This window comes from Myotis lucifugus, unplaced genomic scaffold, assembly GCF_000147115.1.
Source record: "Myotis lucifugus unplaced genomic scaffold, Myoluc2.0 scaffold_611, whole genome shotgun sequence".
NCBI lineage: Eukaryota > Metazoa > Chordata > Mammalia > Chiroptera > Vespertilionidae > Myotis > Myotis lucifugus.
Window position 1 is genome coordinate 346,137 of NW_005871659.1, and position 26,536 is coordinate 372,672.

The window sequence follows — 26,536 nt, forward strand, 5'->3', positions numbered from 1 at the left end:
CTAGATGAGGCAGTTAGAGTAGTCAAAATCATAGAGACAGACAGTAGAACGGTGGTTGCCAGGAGCTGGGAGATGTTATAGTTTAATGGATACAGAGTTTCAGTTTTATAAGATGAAAAGTTATGGGGATGGGTGGTAGTGATGATTGTATAACAATGTGAGTGTACTTGATGCCACTGAACTATACACTTAAAATAGCTAAGATGGTAAATTTTATGTTATATGTATTTTACCAAAATAAAATTATTAAAAAATATGTGGAAAAAATACTTATCTAGGATGATTCTTTTCTAAAGGTTTCCAAATAACCCAGGGTTTACAGTAGACACTCCAGCAATAACATAATCAAGATGAATCATCGTCTCACCAGGGCAGTTTTAGCTACACTAATCTCTTCCCTAAGCAGGTACACTTCCAGGTGGAGGAAATTCTCCTTCATGAACTCTCAGAATTAAGGAAGTTCAGTGATATTTTGTGCATAAAATGAATGTGAAGTAATTTGCACTCTGTTGGTGATAGATACCCTTCACTTTCCAAAGGATTTGTTTTTGAAACTCTCTCAAGGACTTAAAACTGGAATCTACATTTAAAGGAATACAGGAGAAAGCAAAAGTATTAGCACCTTTAAAAAAATTATGTCTGTGAGCAGTAAAACTAGCTACAACATCCCCAGAAGTTCAGTTTAACATAATGTACTATATTCAGATTGTACACAAAAAAGTTTTCACACTGTCTCTGAGATTCATACACCAACTAGTATGGGTGTTGGTCGAGGCAGCCAGGAGAGCACTGTTGCCTAATCAATTTAATCCTGACAACAAAAGTGTGGTTCAATTCTGTGTCTGTTTTCCAACAACCAGGGGAGAAGTGTGTGTGTGTGTGTGTGTGTGTGTGTGTGTGTGTGTGTGTGTGTAAGAGAGAGATAGAGAGTTAGAGTCAGAGATTTTTCTGAGTTCCTGAAATGGGAAAAAAACAATTTTTTTAGAAAGAAATGAGATTTGGCCCTGCCTTCCATGCAAACAAACATTTAACCACAAAAAAGACCATAGGTAGACAATATGTCAAATTACAAGCTTTCCCAAAATAAATAAGGCAAGATCTATAAAATGGTAGATAATATCAGAGGGAGTTGGGGAGGTGTCACTCCACATGGGTTCAAATCCCAATCCCACCAGAGTGTGACCTTGAACAAGCTATAGGAACATCACTGAACCTCAGTTTTTAATCTATAAAATGATACTAATAATCACACCTAATTCATAAAGCTTTTGTGAAGATTAGATGAGATAATATAGGGAACGCCCAGAGTGGATAATTCTGGGTATACTCAGTAATTATGGCTATTTCTATTACCTAAGGGTGATAGAACCTGGGGTGCTTTTCTGTTTCATTTTCTATGCATCATGTGACTCCCATTATCTACCACTTCTGGTCCAGATCTCTTTCTTGAGATCTAGACCAATTTTTTTTTAAAAAGAAAAAGACTTTGAAATATAATGAGAATGAAACTGCAAAGATCTGCTACAGAGTTAAGCTGTTGCAGAGAAAACCGATTAAAACATCAGGGATTTATTTTGAATGTACCAAAGAGAGGCGGAGCTTACAGCATGAAGGAAGGCAACACGTGCTTAGATAGTAAATATCGTTAGAACTTCTTCCTTTTGATATTGTTTAGGGGCGAGTGCCAAATGGTGTTTTTACACTTAGTTTTATTCCAACTATTATTAAATGTCCTCCGGGCACTGGGAGTACCTGGAGCGTTGTAGTCCCTGTCCTCATAGGACTGAAGGGGTTTAGGAAGGGAGACAGTTATGGCAAAGCATGATCGAGTGCCGTGTGCCGGGAAAGGTGTTCTCTGAGAGCGTTCCTGAGCCGGCACGAAGGCTGGGAGGACGGTGCAGGCCTGCCCGTGGGAGGACATGAAATTTGGGAGGACGGTGCAGCACAGAGCAGGACAGACAATGTGAGAGGGGAAGCTGAGAAACGAGCAGAGGACCCTGCGAGCAAGCGAAATAGAGACTGGACTTCCACTGTTGGCATTTGAGGGCTGTCAACTGGTTTCAACCAAGGGATGACATCACTGGGTTCTCTTTCTTAAAGGGTTACGCTCCCTGCAGGATAGAAAAGGGAGGCGGGGTACAAGTTTAGGGGACACTGAGATGGCTGCCCAGAGACGACCAGTGCTTGGATTGTAAGTGGTAGAATTCTTAGGACGTGCAGATTGGTTTCATGGGTGGGAGTGGGAAAGAGGGAGGAAAGGGAGCTCCTACATGTCTGCCTTGGGAGAAGGAGGTGAGATGTCACTCACTGAGTCCGGGCACTGGACGGAGAGGAGCTGGGGAGAAGGGATGCGTGGGCCAGTAGGTCAATTATGTCCTTTGCGCCTGAAGCACTTGCAAGAAATTCAAGTAGAAATGCTCAGAAGGCAGCCAGACATCTGGCCTCGATGTTCGCTGAGCCTGAATGTGTACAGACGACATGTCCACTGCAGGACCTGAGCTCGGAGGGGACAGTGGGCCGGCAGGCAAGGCCCCGAGGAGGGGCCTGAGTGACCACGCTCAGGACACTGGTCAGGATCCTTAGGAAACCCGCCTGACAGTGAAACTGTGGCTGGACCGTGGAGACTTGGCTCAGCGGTCGGCTGCCTGGAGCTCTTTGCTAACAAGCCAATACACATTCACAAGCCCGGGCCTTGTTTAAACCCACAAACGAGGCTTCCTTGAGACACCCGTGACTTTGGCTTTGGGAGCCGCACCCTTGTCCGAGTCAGATAACAGTCCTCACCGGGCTGCTCTCTTTTGTATATTCTGAATAAATCCCCGATGTTTTTCATCACTTTTCTCTGCAGCTTAGCTCTGCTGTGGACCTTTGCAGCTTGACTTTCGCCATGCCTCGGTCTTTTAAAAAATAAAAAGGTTTAGATCTTAAGAAAGAGGTCTGAGCTAGAAATATGTTGGTAGTCAAGTGGGCTGCTGCACAGGAAGTAAAGGAGGAAATCTCTAAATTTGTATCACCCTTAGAGATTAACAATGCGCTTAACCATGGGAGTGGTTCTGAGAAACCACTTGAGAAAAAAACCAACCCGTTTAACTTTCTTTAACCCAGTCTGTCTAACCCCCAAATACCTTCATTAAATCCCACAGAGCTAGTGTTTTGTAGAAGGTTTTGATAAGTGGTAGTTTAGGCATTTTGCATGAAATTTATTGATATTCTGATGTGTATACTATAAATACTTACATTTTATAACAAAAATAATATCAACCAGGGTACATGATTTTTATCAGTTACCTCCATGTTGAAGTAGCCTCACTACAAAGTGCCTTGCAACCCAAGTGCTACCACGGCCCCCTCGGCAGAGGAGCTGCAGCTGTAAGACTGTTTTCCAGGAGGAACTAGCCATCCTCTAGGGCAGTGTTTGTAAACGTGAAGGATATCGGGCGCTTTGAAAATCTGATGAAAGTTATCTACCATATCCCTAGGGGACAACTGCATATTTCATCTAACACATACAATCAAGAGATTCAGACACTCTAAATCCCAGGTGAAGCATTCCCGCTCCACAAGACACAAGAACAATTAATAAGCCTATTTCGTCATGGCCAGCGTCACAGTGCTCTTGAAATCAAAAGTCCTCAGCACTTGGAGCACGTATGGTTACATCCTTTGGTCAGTGACTGGAGCCAAGATCGCCGCTGCCCCTTGCCTTCTAGATTCCAGGTTTGCCTGTAACTCTGCAGCTGACAGTGGCCTCCCAACCAAATTCTATTATTTGCCACGTTGTTTAAAGCCATTATGTAATGAATCATTACAGATTTTCTTTTTAAATTCATGCTTTCAATTATCCTATTTAAACTCCTTATCAAGGAAGCTGCGTAATCGTGAAGGACTCTGAAGGGCTCAAGTGTTCGTTGATAGGAGAAAAAACACTAACCTCACAGACTGTTTACAGACATTTAACTGAAGAGAATTCTAGGCGGAGTGAAGAGTGACTGCACATGTGTAAAGGCATGAAGGAGCCGGGCATTCTGAGAAACTGGAAAGACCTGTGTTGGATCCCAGCCAGGGGAGGAGGAAAGACAGTGCTAGATCAGGGTGGTCAAACAGTGACAGGCCTGTTAAATCGTTACATTTCAATCTAAATGAAAAGGGAAGCTTTTGAAGGATTTTAAGCAAATGGATCAGATGAACTATTTAAAGACAAGAGAGAAAAATAGAAAGATTAGCTGAGTGGCTACGACTGTGGGCCAGAAGTGCTGGTTGTCTGGACCATGACGATGGCAGTGGAGGAGAGAAGTGGTGGGAAGGTCTTGGAGGTAGATGGGAAATTGGGGGTGAAGCAGTGGGAGAAATCAAGGATAAACCCTTAGTGCCTGGATAGGGAGTAACTAAGTACCAGCCCTTGTTGAAGATCAGAGATGACTCACCAGACGTCCCAGCATCAGGCTCTGCCTTGGGCTGTACAAGTGGGTGTACTACTTTAATTCCACCAGGTGGTGCAAGTGATGAGTTGAGGTTAATCCTAACCATATCCCTCCCAGTGTGTTTGTTGGCTATCCAAATCGTCTTCTTTCTCCATGTTGAGTAGAAGATACGGTCTCCAAAAAGGGACATTGCAAACAAATTGTGCCTAAAACACAACAGAAAAAAACATTTGTTCTTGGCCTTATTAAAGTTTCACTTCCTTTCAATTTATTGTCTGAATTTTAATCACCTACCTTTTTGATTATTTTTTTTTTAGATTTAGAAACAGGTATTGAGCTTAAAATTTTATATATGTAGTCATACTCTGAATTAATGGGGTATAATTTCTAGCTCCAGATTCATTGTCTCATTCTTTTGCAAATCAGCACGGAAGCGTGATGGATAGAAAATAGGGAAGAAAATAGGAACAGGGTAGGATTGGACTTCTGGTTTTGTCCATTTCACACATGACTCATTTCTGCCTCTTTCCAAAAGCTGGGAAGTCAGTTACTGGCAAGATAACAAATCAAACATGTATAACTTTATAACTGCATGCCATAAAAATTCCAAAAAGAATAACTGTAACCAACATGTGAAAACTTATTATGTGCCAAATACTCTGTTATTTATTTTTATTTCTTTACTTAACTTTCACAATATCCCCAAGAAATAAGTACTATTATTGTCCCCATATTAAAGGAGACTGAGGGTGAGAGAAGTCACATACCTGCCCAGAGTGACTTGTCTAATAAATGGTAAATCTGAAACTTGAATTCAAGACTCCAAAATCTGTGCTAACCCACCACAGTATCGGCTTAACTGGCAAAAGTAAAATTAATATCACACAAATTTCAAATGGCAATTGTTCCATTTCCCACCAGAAGCAAAACTTACTGTGCAAGATGTTTGCCGAAATGGACAGAACCTCCATCATAATCACAGGAACAAACGCGAGAATTGCTCCCTTCTCTGCTGTACTGAATCCAAAAGAGCCGTTTATCAAGCACATCCAGCGACATAGCTGTTATTTTCTCTGACGTCTCGAACAGAATCTTCACTTCCACACCTTTGAGGTCTGCTCTGTGAAGGCTGCTGGCCACCTCTGAAGACCAAAATATAAACCTGGGGGCAAACACATGAATTAGACACATAACTGAATGTAAGGTCACGTAAACGGTCAACTCCCTCAGTGTGTGCACAGTCCCCGGGTGTCTGCACAGGACAAACTTGACTATTTTGAAAGAAAATTTAATTCAACAGCAGTCCTTGAACTTCCCGTGGGATTTCAAGTTGGAGGAGATTTCTGCTTCTACGGCAGGAGGCCATGGTCGTCAGGAGTGCTGTTTGTAGAGGGAGTCGCTGTGGTTCAAATCCAGCAAGCGGCCTATTGGAAAGGGTGATTCTGTATCACAAAAGAGGGCCATGGTCTCAATGACCAGGTCCCTTTGAGTCCAAATGCTGTGATTCTATGAATTTTCACCAGACTTTGAAATATATCTCAGTGTCTGAAAAACAGCAGAATTTACCTTTCTACTGGATCGACGGCTACGTTCGCAGGGTATTTTAAGGTGCTTAAGAGGACACGGGGATTGTTTCCTTCCATATCTGTGACTGTAATGATTCCTTCCTGTTGATTTGACCAAATTAGTTCTTCCTTTATCCAATTTATTGCCATTCCTGAGACATTTTTCTCTATAGTGCATACTCTCTGTAAAAATCAAATTTCAAAATTGTTATGAATAATCCTCCATTCTCAACAAAGTTGTTTTTATTTTCTGTAGAAGAGCCTGTTCTTTTGAGTACTTGTCATTTTTGTGCATTCCCAAATGACTTTAATGATAAAATAATCACAGCCACGATGCTGTTGTTTTGATGCAGCAGTTAACCCACCATCTGCATACTTCTGGGCATAGTTTCTATAACTGCAGTAACAGTGGAATTTCGATGCTACCTTAAAGACAGTTTACTCGATTCCACTTGCTAATGGAACTTTCCAGATTCTCACTTGAATTCAAGTCCAAGTTTTACCAAACTCTGGCAGGATTCCCTTGGAATCTGTGCACAGAGCTCTAAAATAGAGGAATTTCTCATTAGGGCCCCACTTTTCATCTGGCCCCTCCTCCTCCATCAGGCCCCTCCCTTTCTGCAATCCCCAGTGCCCTTGCCCTCTGACCCCATGAACTGAAGAGCAAGGCTTCTCTTCTTGTCTCCTGGGCAGTGTTCTCTGCTCTGTCATTTAAAAAACAGGCCAACAAAAACCTCTATTATCTCCTCATTCCAGCGTGCGGGGTAAACTGGTCTTCTTGGGGGGTGGAGGGTGGGAGGTGGGGAGAAGTTTGCAGATTTCCATGGTGTAAATATTCCCACCATTGCTGATTTCCAGCTACTGACCTGACCTCACTGATCACATGTGGGCAAGGATCTAACATTCTCATGAGCCTGTCCTATTCCTATATCTCAAACAGAGTAATTTGGTCCAACCATTGAACCAATTGCTAATAGATTAATATATAGCTCATCCAGGTAAATTGTTTACATTTTAACAGATGTCCTTTATAAACAATGTTTTAACCCAAAGGAGGGAATATAATAGAGGGTTTTAGGCATCAAAGCCAATTCGTTCCTAATGACTTGACAAAAATTCACAACTGTTTAACTTCTTTCTTATTCTGTGACAGGAAATTCTCCAGATTCTTAGATTTAAGATTTTGAAACAATTCTACAGATGGCTGGAGAATGAGTAGCCATCCTTGTTAAAAGTGAGATTAGCAAGTATTAAAGATGTGATAAAACAGATTAGCAACTAATTGAAGCTTTTAAGAATAATTGGAGAGAGAAGGTTTGGTTTGAAAAAACACACAAAACAGTGGGCACTTTGTGCTGGGAATAAATGCTTAAGGTTTCTCTAGTCACGCGCTCTCTGTAATCTATCTCCCAGAAAGAGAGAGGACATTCCTCCTGGGACTCATGTAAGGGTTCTACCAGTTAAAAGGAAAGATTAAAGATCTTTAGTGAGTACTTGAAGCAAAATACTTTATATCTATCTGCTTTATTTTTTTCAGCATGCAAACACCTTGAGAATTAAAAAAAAGTTTTTCTTCCTAGATATCAGGTGCCAAAACCCTCAACAAAGATTTTAGACAATGAAACAGGGTTTCTCAACCTCAACACGATCGATGTTTGGGGCTGGATAGTTCTTGGTTGTGGGGACTGTCCTGCATGTTGTAGGATGTTTAGCAGCATCCCTGGCCTCTGCCCACTAGATGCCAGTAGCACATCCTCCCTCCTCCCCAATCCAGTTGTGACACCAGAAATGTTTCCAGACATTGGTAAATATCCCCTGAGGGGCAAAATTGTCCCCGGTTGAGAACCATGGGAGTAAAAAATAGTCATGTAAATAATATGTTTTAACCATAAGACGGTGTTCTGACTTAATAAACTGTCATATTTTCAAAGTTACATTGACATCCTTGCTTTCTACTTTGGGGAGCTTCTGAATTTCATGGGCTTTTCAATAACATGCCACAGATGCATAGTAAATAAATACCTACAAATGTCAGGCACACATATGAACTGTAATGTGATTTTCATTATCTATGTTACTAATCAACTACATCATGTCTGTCAGCCTATACAAAAGCCCCTCGGCACCTTAGGAATTGGTGGTACTTTACCTCTTGCCTTGTCCCATTCAGAAAAACTCTCTGCAAAAGTTGTCTTTCTGGATCTAGCCAATAGATTCTTTCTTTATTGTAATGAAAGTCCATGAGCACTGATACACCAGCATCTGTCACCAATTTCTCATGATTGGTTCCTTCCAGGTCAATCCTAAAGATGCTATTTCCATGAGAGAAAATTAAGAAGGGTGCAGGACCTGAGTGGGAAGAAAGAAACCAAACTGTGTATTTTCAGTAATATTTTATTGATGTAGACAAAATACTTCCCCATGAACTAACACAAGTGTTATTAATTTTTTATTCCAGGTTCTATATTTTAAATAAGAATATATAAAGCTATATATATATATATATATATATATATATATATATATATATATGTATATATATATATATATTCACAATTAATTTTGCAAGTTATCTTCTCCACAAATTGATTCTAAATAATAAACATTGCCAAATTATGAAAAAATAACTATTTGAAGAGAAAAGCACTTTCTTCTCTTATATATAAAATGACATTTTATGTTAAAAAAGAAACAACCTACTGTTTTGCCTCTGCTGGGCAAAAGGCCTATATGAATGTAAATTTTAATTCTATAAATTGGAAATAGTATTATAGATATTATCATTTTCTAAATGCCCCCCACCCCAGTCTTACATGTGAACAGAGCTTCAGGGTAATGACATGGAAGGTGGTGGTGAAAACTAGAGGTGTTAAGTGGAAGCAGGAAAAAACTGAAATGCTGGCCTGTGAAAGCGCTGGCATATTTGTTTCTGTTGGCGTCGCCACATAAAACCCAGGATGCTCAGTTAAATTTGAATTGCATATACACTGAGTGGGACAGACACTAAATACTTATTCACTATTTACCTGGAATTCAAATTTAACTGGGTGCCCTACATTTTTATTTGCTAAATCTGGGTGGTGCACCTCACTGGATCTCTTGGTTGCTGCAGGGCCTTGCACCTTCCCTAACCCTATACCCGGGGCCCTGTAATATTTCAGGTGATGGCTACCTGCCCACTCTGACTCCCAAGTATGCAACACCTGCTTGAGAGCCTGGTACCTCTCTTTGGAAACCTCAGCCTAAATTACTGGCTGACTCCAAGGAAAGCTGCCTTTGATGGTCAAGATGCTGCCGGGGGACCATTTCCTCCCCTGCAGCCAGGTCACTCTCCTTGGTCTCTTCCGTCTGAGGGTGGGGAGGCTCCTGCCACTCTAGGCCTTTAGGTAACTATGCAACCAGTGAGATGAGTGGGGATTGGAGACGATGCTAACATATTCTTGCTTCCCTGCTGGGCTTACTCCATTCTGTTTTCACATTAGACTGTAATACAGGCACATGACACGATATATGTACTTCTTGTTCCAAAGATTAAACAAGATGATGAATTAATGACATTTTACTCAGAAAACATTAATTCTGCTTTAGAGGATATGTCAGAATAGAGACACAAGAAGAAGAAGTGTAAGATCGTTAGAGTTTGAAATAGTGCCGGCAAAGTGTCTAAGAGAATTAGCTCAAATCACTCTTCCTGTATCTTTTCCACAACACAAGCCTCTCCACACAGATGCGTAGGGGAGCCCAGGCTTCATGGCCACTCCAGCTGTAGAATCAAAGAAATCATAGGAGAAATGCAAAGGGCATTGGATCGAGAGCCAGCAGGCCTGGTTTCCAGTCCTGGCTCCATCAGCTTCTCTGGACATCTCACGGGACCTCACCGCCTGTATCAGAGGGTTATTGGGGAAAGAAGTAACATTATGATGTGGAAATATTTCATTAATTGTGGAGCACTACACAAGCGTGATTCATCATTGCTTATTCCCACGGTTCAGCTTTGAACCTGTGGACTAGAATGTTGGCATAGCTCATCTCTCCTATGGTGATGCGTCATGGAGAGAGGAAGACAACAGGAAAAGGCACGCTAAAGCAAGAGCTCATTTGTGGGCCGCAGACTGCTGTGGAGTCCTCTCTTTGAAATGTGCATCATGTATTCTCTAAATAAATGTCCCCAATGTATTAATTTCCTAATACATTGTTACATTGATGAGATCAAGAAAACATTTTATTCATTTAAAAGTATAACTAAATGGGAGACTTCCAGGTTAAAAATAAAAGAGAAAGGAAAGGTACTCGAAACATTTTAGTAAGAACTTGGCATAATGCTTTCTTTGAACATAATAGGAACTTAGATTTTTTAATTAATTAATTAAGAAATATGTGTGTTTTATTAATTTGTCTGGGCTTTTACCACAGATACTAGCGGATCTATCAAATTCATAAAAGCACAATCTAGCCTATGGTAGTTATGTTACTAACAGCAATAATAATAATAACAACATGCTTTCACCTCCTGATCTCATTTATCTTTAATAAAACACCATGAGCTAGACAGGCAAGATTTGACTGCCAATAATCAAAAGAGAAAAGAGAAATCTGAAGAATACTTAGATCCATAAGGCACAAACTACAGCATTAACATCAGTAAGATTTCAAAAAACAAAGAATATTTATAAAATACTAAGTATGAACTGACAAATCTTACCCTCAGATTTTTCCTATTCACTGTGAATTATGGCATCCAGGCTGTATCATAGTCTCTTAGAACTGGAAGATCCTAGTTATTACCTAATCTAGTGTTTCCCCAAATCGTTTCTTTAGAAGAGTCCCACAGGGTACTGTGTGTGTGTGTGTGTGTGTGTGTGTGTGTGTGTGTCTTTTGAAGATCCCCTTCCCTTGAGAGTCTAGTTCAGTGGGGCTAGGCTGAAGGCTAAGAATCTATTTTGTGAGTAGACACTCCAGGTGATTCTTACATCTTTGGAAATCATCGATCTAGTTCAGATGAGGAAATTTAATGTTTCCCCAAATCCCACTGCTAGTTGGTGGAGCTGGAATTAGGACCCAGATACCACCGTCCCAATCCAGTGCTCTTGCCTGCCTTGGCCTGGTTTGTCCTATGTCAAGCCGTTACAATCTTCATTCTATGTATGTAACTGATTCTAATTCCACTTCCCTCAAAACACCGTTCATTTTCCCTACACTGTCAACATCATTTTTATGTAAACCAGAGCCTGGGCCGAGTATTTGTCGACATGAAATGTATTGTGATCTAAAAGAAAATGAAAGACGGGAATTAGGCTGGTGAAATAGTCATTATTCTCTACCACCGCTGGAAACGATAAGTAAGTCGTGTTTCTTCAGGCCTGTCAAAGACTATCCTGTGGTACGTATGGGGATTAGAATGTCGGCAGGGCGTGCATGTTTGAACAGCTAAACTTTCGCATGTCAAAACCTACGGCATTTATTTTGGGTGCAGTTCGGCAAGAGGAAAGTGGGTAGGAAATCAAACACCATTTCTAAGGAATACAACCCCCAAGACAGCAAACAGGTCACAGGCAACCCAGGGGAACCTCTGACTTCTCCACCGGGGATTGGGAGGGGACTGGGAGGGGATCTCCAGGAATGACAAAGGAGCCCAGGATGTTTGGAGCACAGTGAGGAGTTTCATTAGTGACTCCAGGAACCCGGGCCTCCGTGGCTTAGAGGTCAGTTACACAAAAGCAGGCTGCGATCGAAGTGGTGGCGGACACAGACTAGTTCACAACAGGCCCTTCATCTCTCTGGGTCTAGGGGAGTGGCCCCACATAGGTCAGTGAGCAAAGAAATGAACTGCCTTCTGCAGGCCTTGGGGCAAAGGCTCCTCAGACCTAGTTAACACGTTGATGACGCTGGCACCCAGATGAACAAGAAATCCTAGTCCTGTCTCAGGCCAGCACTGCCAGCTGCCCTCACCAGCACGGGTTCCTGCTCTGAATTTGGAGACAGACTGAAGGCTCGTGGGACAAAGACGGTGGAAAGGGAGCTCTGAACCTTCAGGAGTCAATGACCCCATGGGGGGGGGGGGACGTAGATCTAAATGGATGGGCCTGATGGAAAAAAGCCAGATGCCTCCTCACGCTGCTCCTCCCAAGGCCCTGAGGGAGTCAGGAATTACTACCTCCCAAGGGGCTGACCTGGATGGTGTGCTGGGTTTTATGAAGTACAGAAAGTTTTAGTTCACACTAAAAGACCATCCCCATTTCTTTTTTTCAATTGTGATATTTAAAAGGGCGCACATTTACTTCTTGAGCAACCGTTCCTTTCTTCTCAGCTTATTCATGAGTGTCACAATCGCAGCAGGCGAGACAGAAGCCAGGTGACTCAGGAATAATACATTCAGACGGGGAGCCAGGAAATGTAAGTTTAAATCTTACTGCTGGAAGGCAAGCTCTGGGGCTCAATTTTGCTTCCCGAAAATTGTGAATGAGGATTGCCGCCCTAGTCCCTGCGTGGTAGAAATGTGCCATCCAAGCAGAAATAGCCCTACCTGCCCCTCATTATCAACTGCATTCTCACCATCCAGCCTAAGAAGAGGCCTGCCCCCAGGTCCTCGGGACAGTCCCTGAGATGAGCAGGTTCTGCACAATTGTGTTTTCAACAGGGCTTCTCAGAGGCCTTAAGTGCTCTTACACGTTTTGATTCTCCAAGAAGGTAGGTGGTGAACAGGACCAGAAGAGTAATAGCCAACATCTGTGTGTTATCTCTGGGGTCACACATTGAAGCATTATTTCATTTCATTGGGTAACACTATAGGCATAGGAGCCCTCAGCATCTTCATTTTACAGGAGAAGAAACTGAAGTTTAGAGCAGTTAATTGTCACAGTCTCATGGCCAATAAATAACAGATTGGGGGTGTAAAGTCCTGTCTTTCTGATCACAGATTCTAGCCTTTAAACACCTTGCTGCTTTTCATACACTGAATTCATCTGGAATTCTTACTGTTCCGTGTCTTGTTCAATTGTACCAAGGAACTCACTTCAGGAAACACTATTCTAGGGATGTTCACCCTAAGGCCGATCCTCTGCACCCATGTTTTAAGAACTGATTAGAAAGTGGGTCTCTCTAAATGGATTCCTATCATTATATCACCTAGACCATTTCATATCTACTTCCATGATATATTGCATCCCAAATAAAATGTATTCCATGCATCTCTTGACTCATGGCCCCTTTCTCTATCTCCAAAGCCAGCAGTGTATCATCTTCAAATCTCTCTCTGCTTCCCTCACCTTCTTCCTCCTTTGACCTTATTGCCTCCCTCTTACTATTGTACGGACATTTAGGATCCACCTGGATAATCCAGATTAATCATGTCATCTCAGATCTCTTTGGGAAGTCCCTTTTGTCGTGTAAGGTAACATTGATAGATTCCAGGAACATAGACTTAAACATATTTGGGGGCCATATCCAACCTCCAACAGTGAATAATGCTCAGCATCTTCCCGTAGACTCATTCACCACCCTTATATCCTCATTGGTGGATTATGCATTAAAATCCTTTTCCCACTTTTAACAAGGTTATTCATTTTCTGGTTGTTGCATTTGAAAGGATTTTTAAAAAATATATTTTGGATACAAGTCCTTTGTCAGATATGCCATTTGCAAATGTTTTCTTCCAACATGCAGTACAGCGCGGCTTTTCATCCTCCCAACATTGCCTTTGGCGGAGAAAAAGTTTTCATTTTGATGAGGTACAATTTATCATTTTTTTTTGCCTATCATGTTTTGGTGTCATTCCTAAGAATTCTTTCCTTAACTCTAGGACACAAATATTTCTTTTGTGTTTTCTTCTAAAAGTTTTACATTTTCACATGTTCGATTTAGATCTATGGCCCATTTTGAGTTCGTCTTTGTATAAGGTGTGCAGTTTAGGTTGAGGTTCATTATTTTACTCATGGATGTCTAATTGATTCAATACCATTTATTGAAAAGACTATCCTTTCTCCATTGAATTGCTTTTGCACCTTCATCAAAGATCAAATGACCATATTTGTATAAGTTCATTTCTGGACATTTTAGTCCTTTCCATTAATTTATGTGTCTATCTCTTAGCTAATACCACAGTTCAGTATAACTTTTTTAAATAACTCATAATAATGCAGTTTTGCAGAACAGTCAGCCATGTTTTAAGGTACCTGTGCTATAGATCATTTTTCATCTTAAGTAAACATGTTTAAATATCCCTCTCCTTGTCGGTATAAATTATGCTCAATTTTATGTAAAGAGTATTGCCACCAGACTAAAGTACGTTTGCCAACCTTAAAGTATTAGAAAAGTTTTTCCAGATGTCACACACACACACACACACACACACACACACACACACACGGCAAGACTCAGAAATCTGTCTTCTGAGTTTGGCCATTATATTTTCTACTCTCTGCTGGATGTCTCCAGCTGGACATGTCCCATAGCCCCAAAAGTCCCTCTGCATGTCAAAAATTGAGATTGTGCACTACCTTCAGATTAGTTGCCATTTATTGAAAAGATTGAAGTTGACATAGGAATTTAAAAATTTGGTTGAAAGTTCCATATGTTTTGATATTTAGTCATTGATGGATGTCATAGACAAAAAATATATATATTTCACAATTGTATCTGCATCAAATGCTTCACTGGCTGTATGTACAAAAATCACAGAATATAATTTTTAATTACACCCATCAATTATTCACAAATTTTTTTGGATTAAACTAGCAAATTTCCTAAATTTTAATCAGTAAATGCAAATCAACCAGTGTTGTATTGTATATATATTTTAAAATAGATTAAAGGGGACAAAAATTCTTTACTTGGAAGTTTTAAAAAAATGGTTTGGAAAATCTTGCTGACAGGGTTTTTTTAAAAAAAAAAAACTGCAGACATGAGAGTTTTTAATAGGTGACATGTTGACTTTGTTCAACAACCTAATCTCCTAACAATGGACACATTTCCAACATCTGTTTCCCAACTGTTCTCTTCACACACAAATCTTACAATCAGCAGCCACTTTCTCACCCGTTAGAATGTCACCTTTAAGTTGGAGAAAGTTCCATTGCTCTAGTTATTTTTCGAATTGCATACTAGTGACACGTATTCGTTATCACAGAAAAGGTCCAAACACTTGAAACACTTCTTTTTTAAGAAGGAAACTTTGTGACATTTGATTCAAGATACTCTGTGGGAAGCATGTAGGACAAATATTTTCATGGCTATTCCCCATCCAATATAAAGTATTATAAAGAATCTAATCTATTCTTGTTTTTATAGAAGTAATGACATCAATACATCCCATTGCACTTGGTGCAACCCCACTTTCAACTTGCTTCCTACACTGCCTCCCTGAGAGACAGCACGAACTGCAGTCCAGGGCCCATTGTGACCTCATCTGTTGACGTGTCAGTAAATGCAGTGGCTCCACCACCACTGGCACTGTTTTTGCTTCATAATATTTTTGTTAATATGTAAAGAAGTCAGTGACCACAGAGAAAATTTCCTCTCTTATGCGTTTGTTTGTTTGTTTGGCTAATGAACATTATCACAGCCACAAGTGTGGCTAAGATCACAGGCACTGGACACAGAATACCATGTTGTCTCTTTACTGGCATTACTACTTATTAGCTGATGACTGCGGGGGATTCAGAGCGAGTCACCCCAAGATGGGTCTCCGTGGTGTGCACATTATGTCTGAGCTAAAGGCAACTAAAACCCTGCAGCTCAAGTGAAACTCTGCCTCTTCTTAACTTTCTAGAAGAATTTGAATCCGGGGCCATGCCCATAGTAAGAGACGATCATAAATAACCTTTTTTGACCCCTCTGTATGGCAGGGCAAACTACTAATTCCTGAACATCTGCTCAAATTATCATCTTGCAATTACCCTCTGAGCTCCAAGGTGACTTACCTCATCCCCAGCTCAGAACATCATACATATCTCATTTTAACCTTCTGTCTCTAAACCTCTCATGTGCACAGGGTTCCCGTGCAAGGGCAATTACATTTTATTTTCTCTTGTAAATCTGTCTCACGTCAAGTTGGTTATAAGCCAGCCAAAGGAACCAGAGGAGGAAAAGGGTTTTTTTCCCTTTCCCTACAGATCCTCAGCTCATTACTTAACTCTCTGTGCATCAGTTTCTTCATCTTTAAAATGGAGATGATATAGTACTTACCTCATAGATTGTTATGTAGATTAAATAAATCAATTTATGCCAAGTGCTTAGAATTTTCCCTCACATATAGTGAGCTCTCATTAATGTTAACTGTTAGTTTCTAGAAAATACCATAAACTGAGATATATTAGAAACACCTTTACTTTCACTCATCTCTGTAATTCTTCTAATACGTATTTCTTCAAAATGTCAGTAATGCTTTCTGTGACATTTTCAAGTACTTGCTAACAAAAGAACACATTTTAATCTACTGCCATATGGTTTTCCATATATTCTTTTAGTTATGCTTTACCCCAGCAGGAAGCAGGAGGAACACATATTTTGCCAATAGTATAAGGCTTTTCCATTTTTGCTTCAGAAACCTAAAGAGAGCCTTCTAACTTTTTATCATAGTAAACATAGTCTTAAATGTCATAACTTTGAACACAACTGTAAAATCATAGAGGAAGGGAGAGGGATAGAGAGTTAGAAACATCAATGAGAGAGATCGATCAGCTGCCTCCTGCACCCCCTACTGGGGATGTGCCCGCAACCAAGGTACAAGCCTTTGACCGGAATCGAACCTGGGACCCTTCGGTCCGCAGGCTGACGCTCTATCCACTGAGCCAAACCGGTTAGGGCAAACATAGTCTTAAATGTCATAACTTTGAACACAACTGTAAAAATCATAAAAGTTGTTTTCACATTCTAGATACTTATTTTTAAACAACTTATTTTTCCTAATGGCTTTAATTAGCACTAGAGGCCCAATGCATGAAATTCGTGCAAGAGTAGGCCTTCCTTTCCCCAGCTGCCAGCACCAGCTTCCCTCTGGCACCCGGGACCTAGGCTTCCCTCTGGCACCTGGGACCTGGGCTTCCCTCACAGACCCAGCTTTATCTGGAAGGACGTCCAGAAGAACTCCGGTCTAATTAGCATATTATGCTTTTATTATAATAGATTAACTAACATATTAAGGCAAATTTTAAACTTGCTGTGAGGTTCTTTATTACTACTAATAAACATAAGTGCATTTTTAAGGCTGTCTTCTTAATTTCTGTTATTTATTTATTTATTTGGTCAACTCTAAAGAGATTGGAATTGTTTTGTTTTTAAATCTTTTTTGTTGAAAGTATACATATGTCTCCTTATGAGATTGACATTGTTTTTACCTCCTATGCAGGGTCAGTGCCTTCCATTCCTCATTAGTCTCTTGGGCTTGCATTACAGTATTTGCTGCAATCTTTAGTGCCTTTGCAAGAAGGCTTTTAAGCCACATTTTGGGTTTTGTAAGAGTTAGTTTTGATAAATCCAACTAGCACAGTTCATAAGTCAGCAGGTAAACTGCAGCACACCCCGCACCTGGGCCTCTGGGCTGGGAACCTGCCTGTCCCCTCAGGATACCATGGGCATCTGGGTCAGTAATGTCACCACTGCCAGCCCAAACACATAACTGATGTTGAATAAAACGTGTTTAATTTATTTGAATTAATTTATTGGTATAATTTGTAGAAAAGAAAGTCTCAGTCCTTCTTACAAGGTCCTTTCAACATAAGGAACTCGATATAGTAAGAGACTTTTCCAATGTAACATCATTAATATTTTTCAGTAGAAAGGACTAATCATTACATTGGTGGGCTCTCAACAGTCAGTCGTGGGAGGTGGCATGTGTGCGTCCAGGTCCCGAGTTCTAGGCCTCATAGGATCCTGATGACTTATTTCTTCTCCCTGGATCTCAGCCCATCCTCTGTGACATGAGGCATTGGGTTAGATGACCTTGAAAGTCCTTTCAATCTAACACTCATCAGTTCAATTCCTATCCTGCCTGACTTACAGAATTCAATAGTTTCCTGGTTTGCAGCATTTTGTAAAGAAGCCCAGGCTTATGGTAAATTCGTAAGTAGATGTTATTTACCCTAACTCCCATTGTCTGTGAAATGTTTCCTTCTCTCTGCTTTTCTAAACTTCAAATACCAAATCAATAGGGTCAATATGAGCTCTGCTACAGGAAATAAAACAATAATGTAAAACAAACAACCCTCCCCACGTGACACTGAAAGCTCGGCTCTTTGAAGGAAGTCTAAAAAATTAATAAATTGATTAAATCTGTAAAAAAATTTAGAGGTTCAAAATTTGATCTGAGTCTGCTTTATAACTAACACAATCATCTCCTCCTTTTACTAACTTTACAATAATGTTGATCAAATTGAAAGGCTAAACAAATAAATATTTGCCTATAAATGCCAGATTCTGAGTGTTCCTAGACAAATAGACAGAAAAATTAAGAATTGTTGGAGTCTAGATGTATTCTGAATCCAAATCCATTGTTCTCATTAATCCCACCCTGACCAGCGCTGAATTCTGTGCCCTGGCTGTATGTATAGCTATATAAATATCAAGAAAAACCACTTCACAAAATTTTCTTGAAATGTTGAGAGCAAATGTGACAAATAGTAAAAATAATTACTTAGAAAAAATAATTAAATGAAGCTGTCATGCCATAGTTTATCATCAAGGATAATAAGTCACAGAGAACACCCTGAGTAAGATGATTGTTAACACTTGACTCATTCCAAGAAACCCACCTTAATTTCTCTAAGCATCACTGAAAATTTGAAAAATAAGCTTAGAAAAATTACACAAAGCAAAGGTGTCCCTAATGTCTCAGCTTATGGAATTTGGTAGAGAGTAACAGCTCATATTTACCAGGAACTCACTATGTTGGGTACGATTCTAAGCCCCTTATATGAATTAATTTATGTAGTCTTCATAACATTCCTCTGAGGCAAGTACTAGCAGCTCATATCAGCTATCTAATTGGACCTTATTAATTTAAAAAGCTGAGGCCTAGCACAACCTGCTGGGCATAGTGCATCGGCTAAGGGTGAGAGAACTCTTTTTTTTTAAAATATATTTTATTGATTTTTTTACAGAGAGGAAGGGAGAGGGATAGAGAGCTAGAAACATCGATCAGCTGCCTCCTGCACGCCCCCCACTGGGGATGTGCCCGCAACCAAGGTACATGCCCTTGACCGGAATCGAACCCGGGACCCTTGAGTCTGCAGGCCGACGCTCTATCCACTGAGCCAAACCGGTTCTGGCGAGAGAACTCTTTCATTTAAAGTTAAGGTGACAGCAAATGTGACACTAGAACCACTTACCCAAAACTGCTCCATTTTTTCCCGTGACAAGATCAATCAACTTATGTAAAGCACGAACCACTATTTATTCTGTTTAAAATTTACTCTTTGTTTCAAAAATGACAAACTTATCCTTTGCTTCAAAAATGACATTTCATCCTGATGGAAATAATAGAACCTGGTCATTGCATATGCATCAACACAGCTTATGTTAAAGGGGGACCTCCATTCACAGTGCGCTTCTGTGTAGCTTTTTGTTCCAGAAGATAATACAGGGATTGGCAAAAGTAGGATTTTCAGTTGTGAGTACGCAAAACATGGTTTATTCTTGTTTTAGTATTTATTTAATCCATATTATATTATTTATTATTATTAACTTACTTTTGCCCACCCTTGTATATCAATATTGAAAGATAGTCACCTATCATTCTCTCTTGGACATTGTTGGGTGCACTTTAAATGGATTGAGATTCTAGATGGAAATTTTTGTCCTATATCTTTTTCCGCTCTTACATGGAACCTTTACCACCATTCATCAGACTACTCAAGAAATATAAAAGTTTCAGTCAATTTTTAAGATCTATTTTCAAACCTAAGCTTTTTCACCCACTTGGAGTTTTTAAAATTCTCAACAATGTTGCTTGAATCTAAAAGTTATACATCTCCACCTACTGGGTGAATTAACATCAGTGACAGTAACCTTTGCAATTTCCCTGCACAACAAGAGAGTTTAAATTCCCTTGTATTGAAAATTCTACAATAAGCAGAATACTTGTATGCTTCAGAGGGAGGCAGAAGATCCCTGGCAGCTCCTGTTTCTGGGCCTGTTTTTAAGTATCATAAGGGAAGGACCCAAAATACACAGGACTGGTATCAGCAGCCATATATTATGACAGTGTTGAGTTTGATTGATCTTCCATCTTTGAACTGTTGGAGCCTATGAAAGAAGAAAGATCCTTCTTCAAGCTTTAGAAATGTTAACCACAACAGTGTTGAAGTGAATGAAATAAAACACTATTGCTCCACTGATGCACCATGTGCTGAAGAACAAGGCAGCTGCCATGATGTTATTAGGACTGTCTGTATCCTAGCAACCATCTACCCACAAAAAGAACCACCTCAGGATGAAATCCACATACTACACACAAAGCTGGTCTGCAGCACCATGACAGGCTGATCTGAATGGAAGAAGAAGGTAGGCCTTTCAGAGAAAAGGCCTTTTCTCTCCTGCCACTGACAGGGGGCTTTGCAAATAAATCAGTGCATTCCATGAATCACTGTCACAGAAGTCTGCTGGTTCTCAAATGCCTTCACACGCACACAATTGCAGCGCACAAGTAACCCGAGAGCCGCTTGGAAAACCCGGACACTGAGAGACATTAGTAGGGTTGGCCAAGTTTGGGAGATTCAGAAAATCAAGGTCATAAGTGAAAACAGACACACACACCAATTCAAGCTCCAGGCTCAGAAAGAAGGTCAACAGGTGATGAGAGCAGAAGAGTCTGCCGTGGATTTGGCTACAATGACTAAAGTTTCTATACATTAGCTTCTAGCATCAAAGGCAAGCTTTGAATGATGATGTGAAGAAAAAAAAACACCTACTAAAGAAAACCATTTACATGCATTATCCCAAAATTGCTTTCAAAGGTTAGTAACATTGGCCATCATATATAATAAAGAGCTAATATGCTAATTAGACCGGATGGTGGAATGACCTTCCGGAACGACTAGTGGGGGGGGGGGGGGGCAGGACCTTGAGGCAGCTGGGGCTGCTGCGAGGGCCAAGCCCCTTGCATGAATTTCATGCATCGGGCCTCTAGTATAAAATAAAATAGAAATGTCTTTTCAGCTATAGTGAGATCTTTCAAGAAGTGTAAAGGTCCCTTCTGTTTAATGAATTTTTTTCTTTTTCTACAATTGACAAAAACATTACTTCACAACTCAGAAATCAGTCATTATCTTGTGGTCCCCAGCAAATCCAACAGTTGGGGATGGGACTGGAATGGTCATGTGCAAAGCCATTATTTATTAACATTATTGTCTCACTTCTGACTTGTGTCCAGAAGGTCCAGGAAAGCCACCCCCAACCATGAAATTCCTTCCTAGCCTGAGTGAATGTATAATCTCTACAAGATAAACTGTATTCTTGGTTCACCTAATGTCCAGGTAATACTTCCTTCATGAGTAGAATTATCATTCTGGATAAAAGTACTAACCTGAAGTCAAGAAAGACAATGGGGACAATTTCATTCCAATGGCCAAGGCTTTTTTTTATTATTTTTTTATTGTTCCTGGTTCCTTCTTAAAGTTAATTCTAACATTCGGAAATATTACATATAATAAAAACCACGTTTTGTTCCCTAGCTCTAGGATTTCTCAAATTCAGAGTAATAACAAAGACTAAACTCAACATTAAGCTGCTTCATAGAATTTGAGAATTTCTTTTTTTTTTCTTTTTAAATATATGTTATTGATTTTTTACAGAGAGGAAGGGAGAGGGATAGAAAGTTAGAAACATCAATCAACTGCCTCCTGCACACCCCCTACTGGGGATGTGCCTGCTACCAAGGTACATGCCTTTGACTGGAATCGAACTTGGGACCCTTCAGTCCGCAGGCCAATGCTTTATCCACTGAGCCAAACTGGTTAGGGCTGAGAATTTCTTGAAAAATATTTAGAAATTCCTTGAAAGAAAGTGCATTCTTTAAAACTGACCTGGACATTCCGCCTATTTTGATATCAGTGTCCTGCCTCACTTCTGGCTTGTGTTTATGAGGCCAAAGAAAGCCACTCCCCAACCATGGAATTCCTTCCTAGCCTGAGCACACAGGAAAAGTCTCCTCTCCAGGTAGTATTCCCACCACCTGGAACCTGCCTTCGAAAAGCTTCGCTTCTGTCTCAAAATTAACATCTCCCCATTATGGGGAGAGAAAAGAAAAAATAGGATTAAAACCTGTGGCCAGCATTTTTCTTTTGAGAAACAACTGTTTTGCTTATTAAAACACTTCAGCATGCTACTTAGTAATATTTTAGTTTTTTGTTTGTTTGTTTTTAATTTTAAAAAAGGAGGCCCAAGATCTTATCAGGAAAACAGAATTGGAGGAGGAGGAGGAGAAAATCTAAAATGTTCTGCGTGGGAATGTAGGTCATCTGAAACAGACCAAGGGGCCCAAGAAAGAGGGCTGGACGTGGGTCAGCCTCGCCGAGGCCAGCCAACATGACAGGGGCTGGCACCCAAGAGAGAGACGGCTGGTTAAGTTTTCCCACAAAGAACAATCACTTAACTTTTAAGAACAAGAATGAAAAATAGTTTTAGTTGTTTGATGTGCTGGATCAGGATGTGGCTAGGACCCACCCCCTCCCAAACTTTCAGTTAAAGTCTGTCCGCTCACAGTCATAGCACCAGGTCTTTCAAGAAGTAAAACAGGGTGGCGTCGGGCGTGAGGTTATGAGGTGTGGGAAAGGGACAGCACGTGAGAGAGGTGAGCACACTGATCAATAATTCAGGGGAAGGGCCAGCAGGAACACAAGAGCCTTCCTTCCTTCCACATCACCACTCCCAGTCTTAGGAGAGACACGCTGCGTTTCCCCAGAACACGGGGTGAAGGCACAGACTATCTTTTATTTTAAAATCCTAAGATATAGACACTCCAGCAGGCCATGGAGCTTTGGAATTTCTGACACTCCAGCCCATCTTTAGGCATGGTCTCTCTTTCTAGTCCATATGGAAGAATCTCAGTGCATTTTTATGCCTTTCATTATCCACCCTGAGAAAAGTCATTTTTATTTCTTCCATTATACACTCTGAGAGAAGTCATTCACTGTAAAGAACTCCCCATTACTTGAAAAAAGAGAAAAAAAGTAAACCTTTGCTTATCTCTTCATGCCTAAGTGAAGGGAGCTAAGAGCTAAGAAAGATGAAGCATGTATTCCATCATGTTATTACTTCTCTACAACCGTCTCATCCAAGTAGGATGTGTACCGCTTACAGACTGGAAGAAGGTCACCATTGTCTGGAAAGACAATATTAGAAATATGTGTAGTATAATGTTCATAGTAGTAGTATACATATGACACGTAACTAACTGATAAACACACAAATTGGGAGCATATGTCCACATTTTAATTTTTTTGCAGATGGAATAGAGTGTGGAGACTACTGATGTCAAAAAACAGAAAACATTCAGACTAAACAAGAAATTATTTCAAAAGGATTTTCATGAAGGCAAATTGTGAACCAAATGACTAGTTCATTTACTTTTGATGGGAAACAATCATTTGCTCTCCCCTGAACGCAGAGAATTCTCACCTTCCGACTACCAAATTGAATGTCATATATTTGAACAACTCCCAACTAGCCCCAAAATATAAATTCACTTAAAGACTTATTTTATCATTCCTTTAAATGCCAGCAGCTTTAAAAATCTTAAAGAAATTGGTTCCAGGCCTGGACGGCGTGGCTCAGTAGTTGAGTATCGACCTCTGAACCAAGAGGTAAAGGTTTGATTCCCGGTCAGGGCACATGCCTGGGTTGTGGGCTCCATCCCAGTGTGGGGCATGCAGGAGGCAGCCTATCAATAATTCTCTCTCATCATTGATGTTTCTATTTCTCTCTTTCTCTCCCTTCCTCTTTGAAATCAATAAAAATATAAAGAAAAATATATATGAAATTTAAATGATCACTTTTGAGTTCCTTGTTTTGTTGTTGTCAAATAAAATTGTTACTGGTAAGAAATCTAACAAGCATATTTAATTTTCAGTCAGTGAAGTTTTTATCAGGTGGTGTCACAGAAAGGAACATTGGAGCTGCAGTACCACAAGGGCACTTGCTCAAAGCAGTTTGATATGTTTTTGTATTTTTAATAAATGTTACTTCTAGCTACAAAAGTAAAAGCTATGAATGTTGAAATTATCTTGACTATAATTTTTCATGTAAAACCATCTCAGATTTTTCAATGTGATGCTTTCCAGGGGTAAAAAAAAAAATCAATTATTATAGAAGAAACAGAGCCACATTTAGAAAATACTGGTACAGTTACCACTGATAAAAATAATTTTAACACTGATAAAAATGCCAATAGGAGCTAAGACTTACTGAGTGCCTATTACATACCAGGCTCTGTTTTATGCCCCCTACACGTATTAACTTAGTGGCTTAAGCCCAGGCTGCCCATCATGCCCAGTTAGAATCACCAAGGGAGAGTTTCAGAGAAAAGGATGCCTGGATTCCACCCCAGAAGAGACTCTAACACAGAGGGACTGGATGGTAACCTGGACATTGGTGACTCTAATGTGTGGCCAACATCGAAAGCAAATACATTAACACAATCCCGACAACAATCCTAGGAGAAGGGGGTAATTATCTTCATTTTGCAGTGAGGAAAATGAGACACCTGGTTCGCAAGCAGCAAAACTGGGATTTGAACCCATGTCTGACTCCAAAATTTTATCTCTTTACCACTAAACTCTATTACCCCTCAAAGACCATAAACCACTGGGTACTTTGGGGACAGTTTCATTTCCGTGCTGTGCATAAAAGATCATTTCTAGAATTTCTTTGCAGTTAGATTAAAAAGAAAAACAAAAGACTTTTGCATAACCCTGGCTGAAAAAACAAAGATCCTGATCATGAAATTATTCGGGTTTGCACATGACTGGGAAGCTGACCAAGCCTTAGCCAGTGCTGAAATCAGTGATTTCACTGTTTACTGCTAAAAGGGATCTCCCAGTGGGCTGAGTGCCCCAGATCCCTCCTGCAGCCAGCCCTCTGAGGCTCGTTCGCACTTCTTCTTCACCCTTTATTTTACCAGGAAAGTTCATTCAATAATGCAGGTACAGACAGCAAACAGGAACAGTTCCTTTATTCAACGGATATTTCTCCTAGAGGGCAAATAAGCTTGAAAGTTCAGAAGCCACTTGCCAGCAGTTTTCTTTATTGCCATCCTCACCTACTGTTGCTCAAATAGAAGCTAACAGAATACTCTGTCAATTAAAAAAAAAAAAAAGGAGCGGGGGAGGGGAGGAATGAAAAGTATCCAATTCAGTGTTATCACTTGGTTTATGTGGCTAGCAGTCACATGAGTGACAGTCTTGCCTAAAGTTACCTGAATCTTGTCAAACCACAAAGCATTCTTTCTGCTGGGTCAGGCTGGCTAGGGGTGGTCTGTCTGAATGCCAAGGACAAGAAATAAGACAAATAGAATTCGGGGGGCGGGGGAGATGATGGCACGATATCTGTTTAGAAAGGAGAAATACTAGCCTCTGAAATGCAGGGGACACAGGGTGTGATCCAGGCAGTTAGCAGCTAACATGAGACATGGAGTGTAAAGTAGGGAGTTTAAAGCAGTGACATGAGGGATCAAGGGAGCAAAGAGGCAGAGTCACAGAACGGCGTCCACACCATGTGAGGTCCGTGCCACGTCACTGCACTGCCCAAACGAGGCGTCTCAGGGCGTGATCTGATCAAAGAGACTTAGCCAAGACAGGGAGCCAAGAGGACATTTATTGAGCACAGTCTGCTGGCCTCTGTGTTAGGTGTGTTTCACGTGGTATCTCATGTGATCCGCACAACGATCCTGAAAAGGGGGTGGGGTATTTCCTGCAATATTCCAATATAACTCAAGTATTAACTAGGTGGCATGGATTTGAAATGAGGTGTATTTGCTTCTAAAACCTGTGTTCCCTCCACCCTGACACAGTCCCTTGAACTCCTTGCCTCTGTCCTGGTCTTCAAGTTGATTTGGTGCATCCAGACCCGAGAGGGCACTTCTGAGCCACCGTCAGGGGTGGTGAGGAGCACAGGTTCACTTGCTAGCAGGAATCGGTGGCTCCCTGAGACTCTACAGCTATGTGTAAAAGTTCATTGCTGTGGGATTCCCCCCCCCCCTCTCTCAAGTTCTGCTTCTTGACCGGCTCCCACCATCTCCCCACATGCCCCATGCAAATGGCAGTGCCTAATTCTGGTCACTTGCCAACTACTCTTGGGACAATTCACCCACCCCAGGGAGGCTCCAGTGTTTTCAACACAACTGTGTCCAAAAGCTTTCACTTCTGCCTCCGACAACCGAGCAACATGCTTGTGAGGTCATTTTTGTCTTTAGTCACCCCCCTTTTGTCCTTATTCTCTGGGACTCTGTGATCAGCAGGTCAAGGAAAGACTCCTCATTCCTTCAGCAAGACTTGACGGAATACATAACATGAAAGCGGAAATGTTCTGGGTGCTGGAGTCACAAAGATCGTGAGAATTTCT

The 26,536-nt window shown here is 40.7% G+C and overlaps 1 protein-coding gene across 1 annotated transcript in view; it reads right to left on the reverse strand.

The window, feature by feature from the left end:
* EGF (epidermal growth factor) overlaps positions 1-26,536 on the reverse strand; it is an 82,986-nt gene that overhangs the window by 54,818 nt on the left and 1,632 nt on the right. Inside the window, exons 2-5 of the mRNA XM_014447088.2 lie at positions 8,136-8,335; positions 5,988-6,169; positions 5,356-5,583; positions 4,425-4,627 (exon numbers count right to left, since the gene is read on the reverse strand). Coding sequence (XP_014302574.1) covers positions 4,425-4,627; positions 5,356-5,583; positions 5,988-6,169; positions 8,136-8,335 — 813 coding nt within the window. The remainder of the gene's footprint in view (positions 1-4,424; positions 4,628-5,355; positions 5,584-5,987; positions 6,170-8,135; positions 8,336-26,536) is intronic.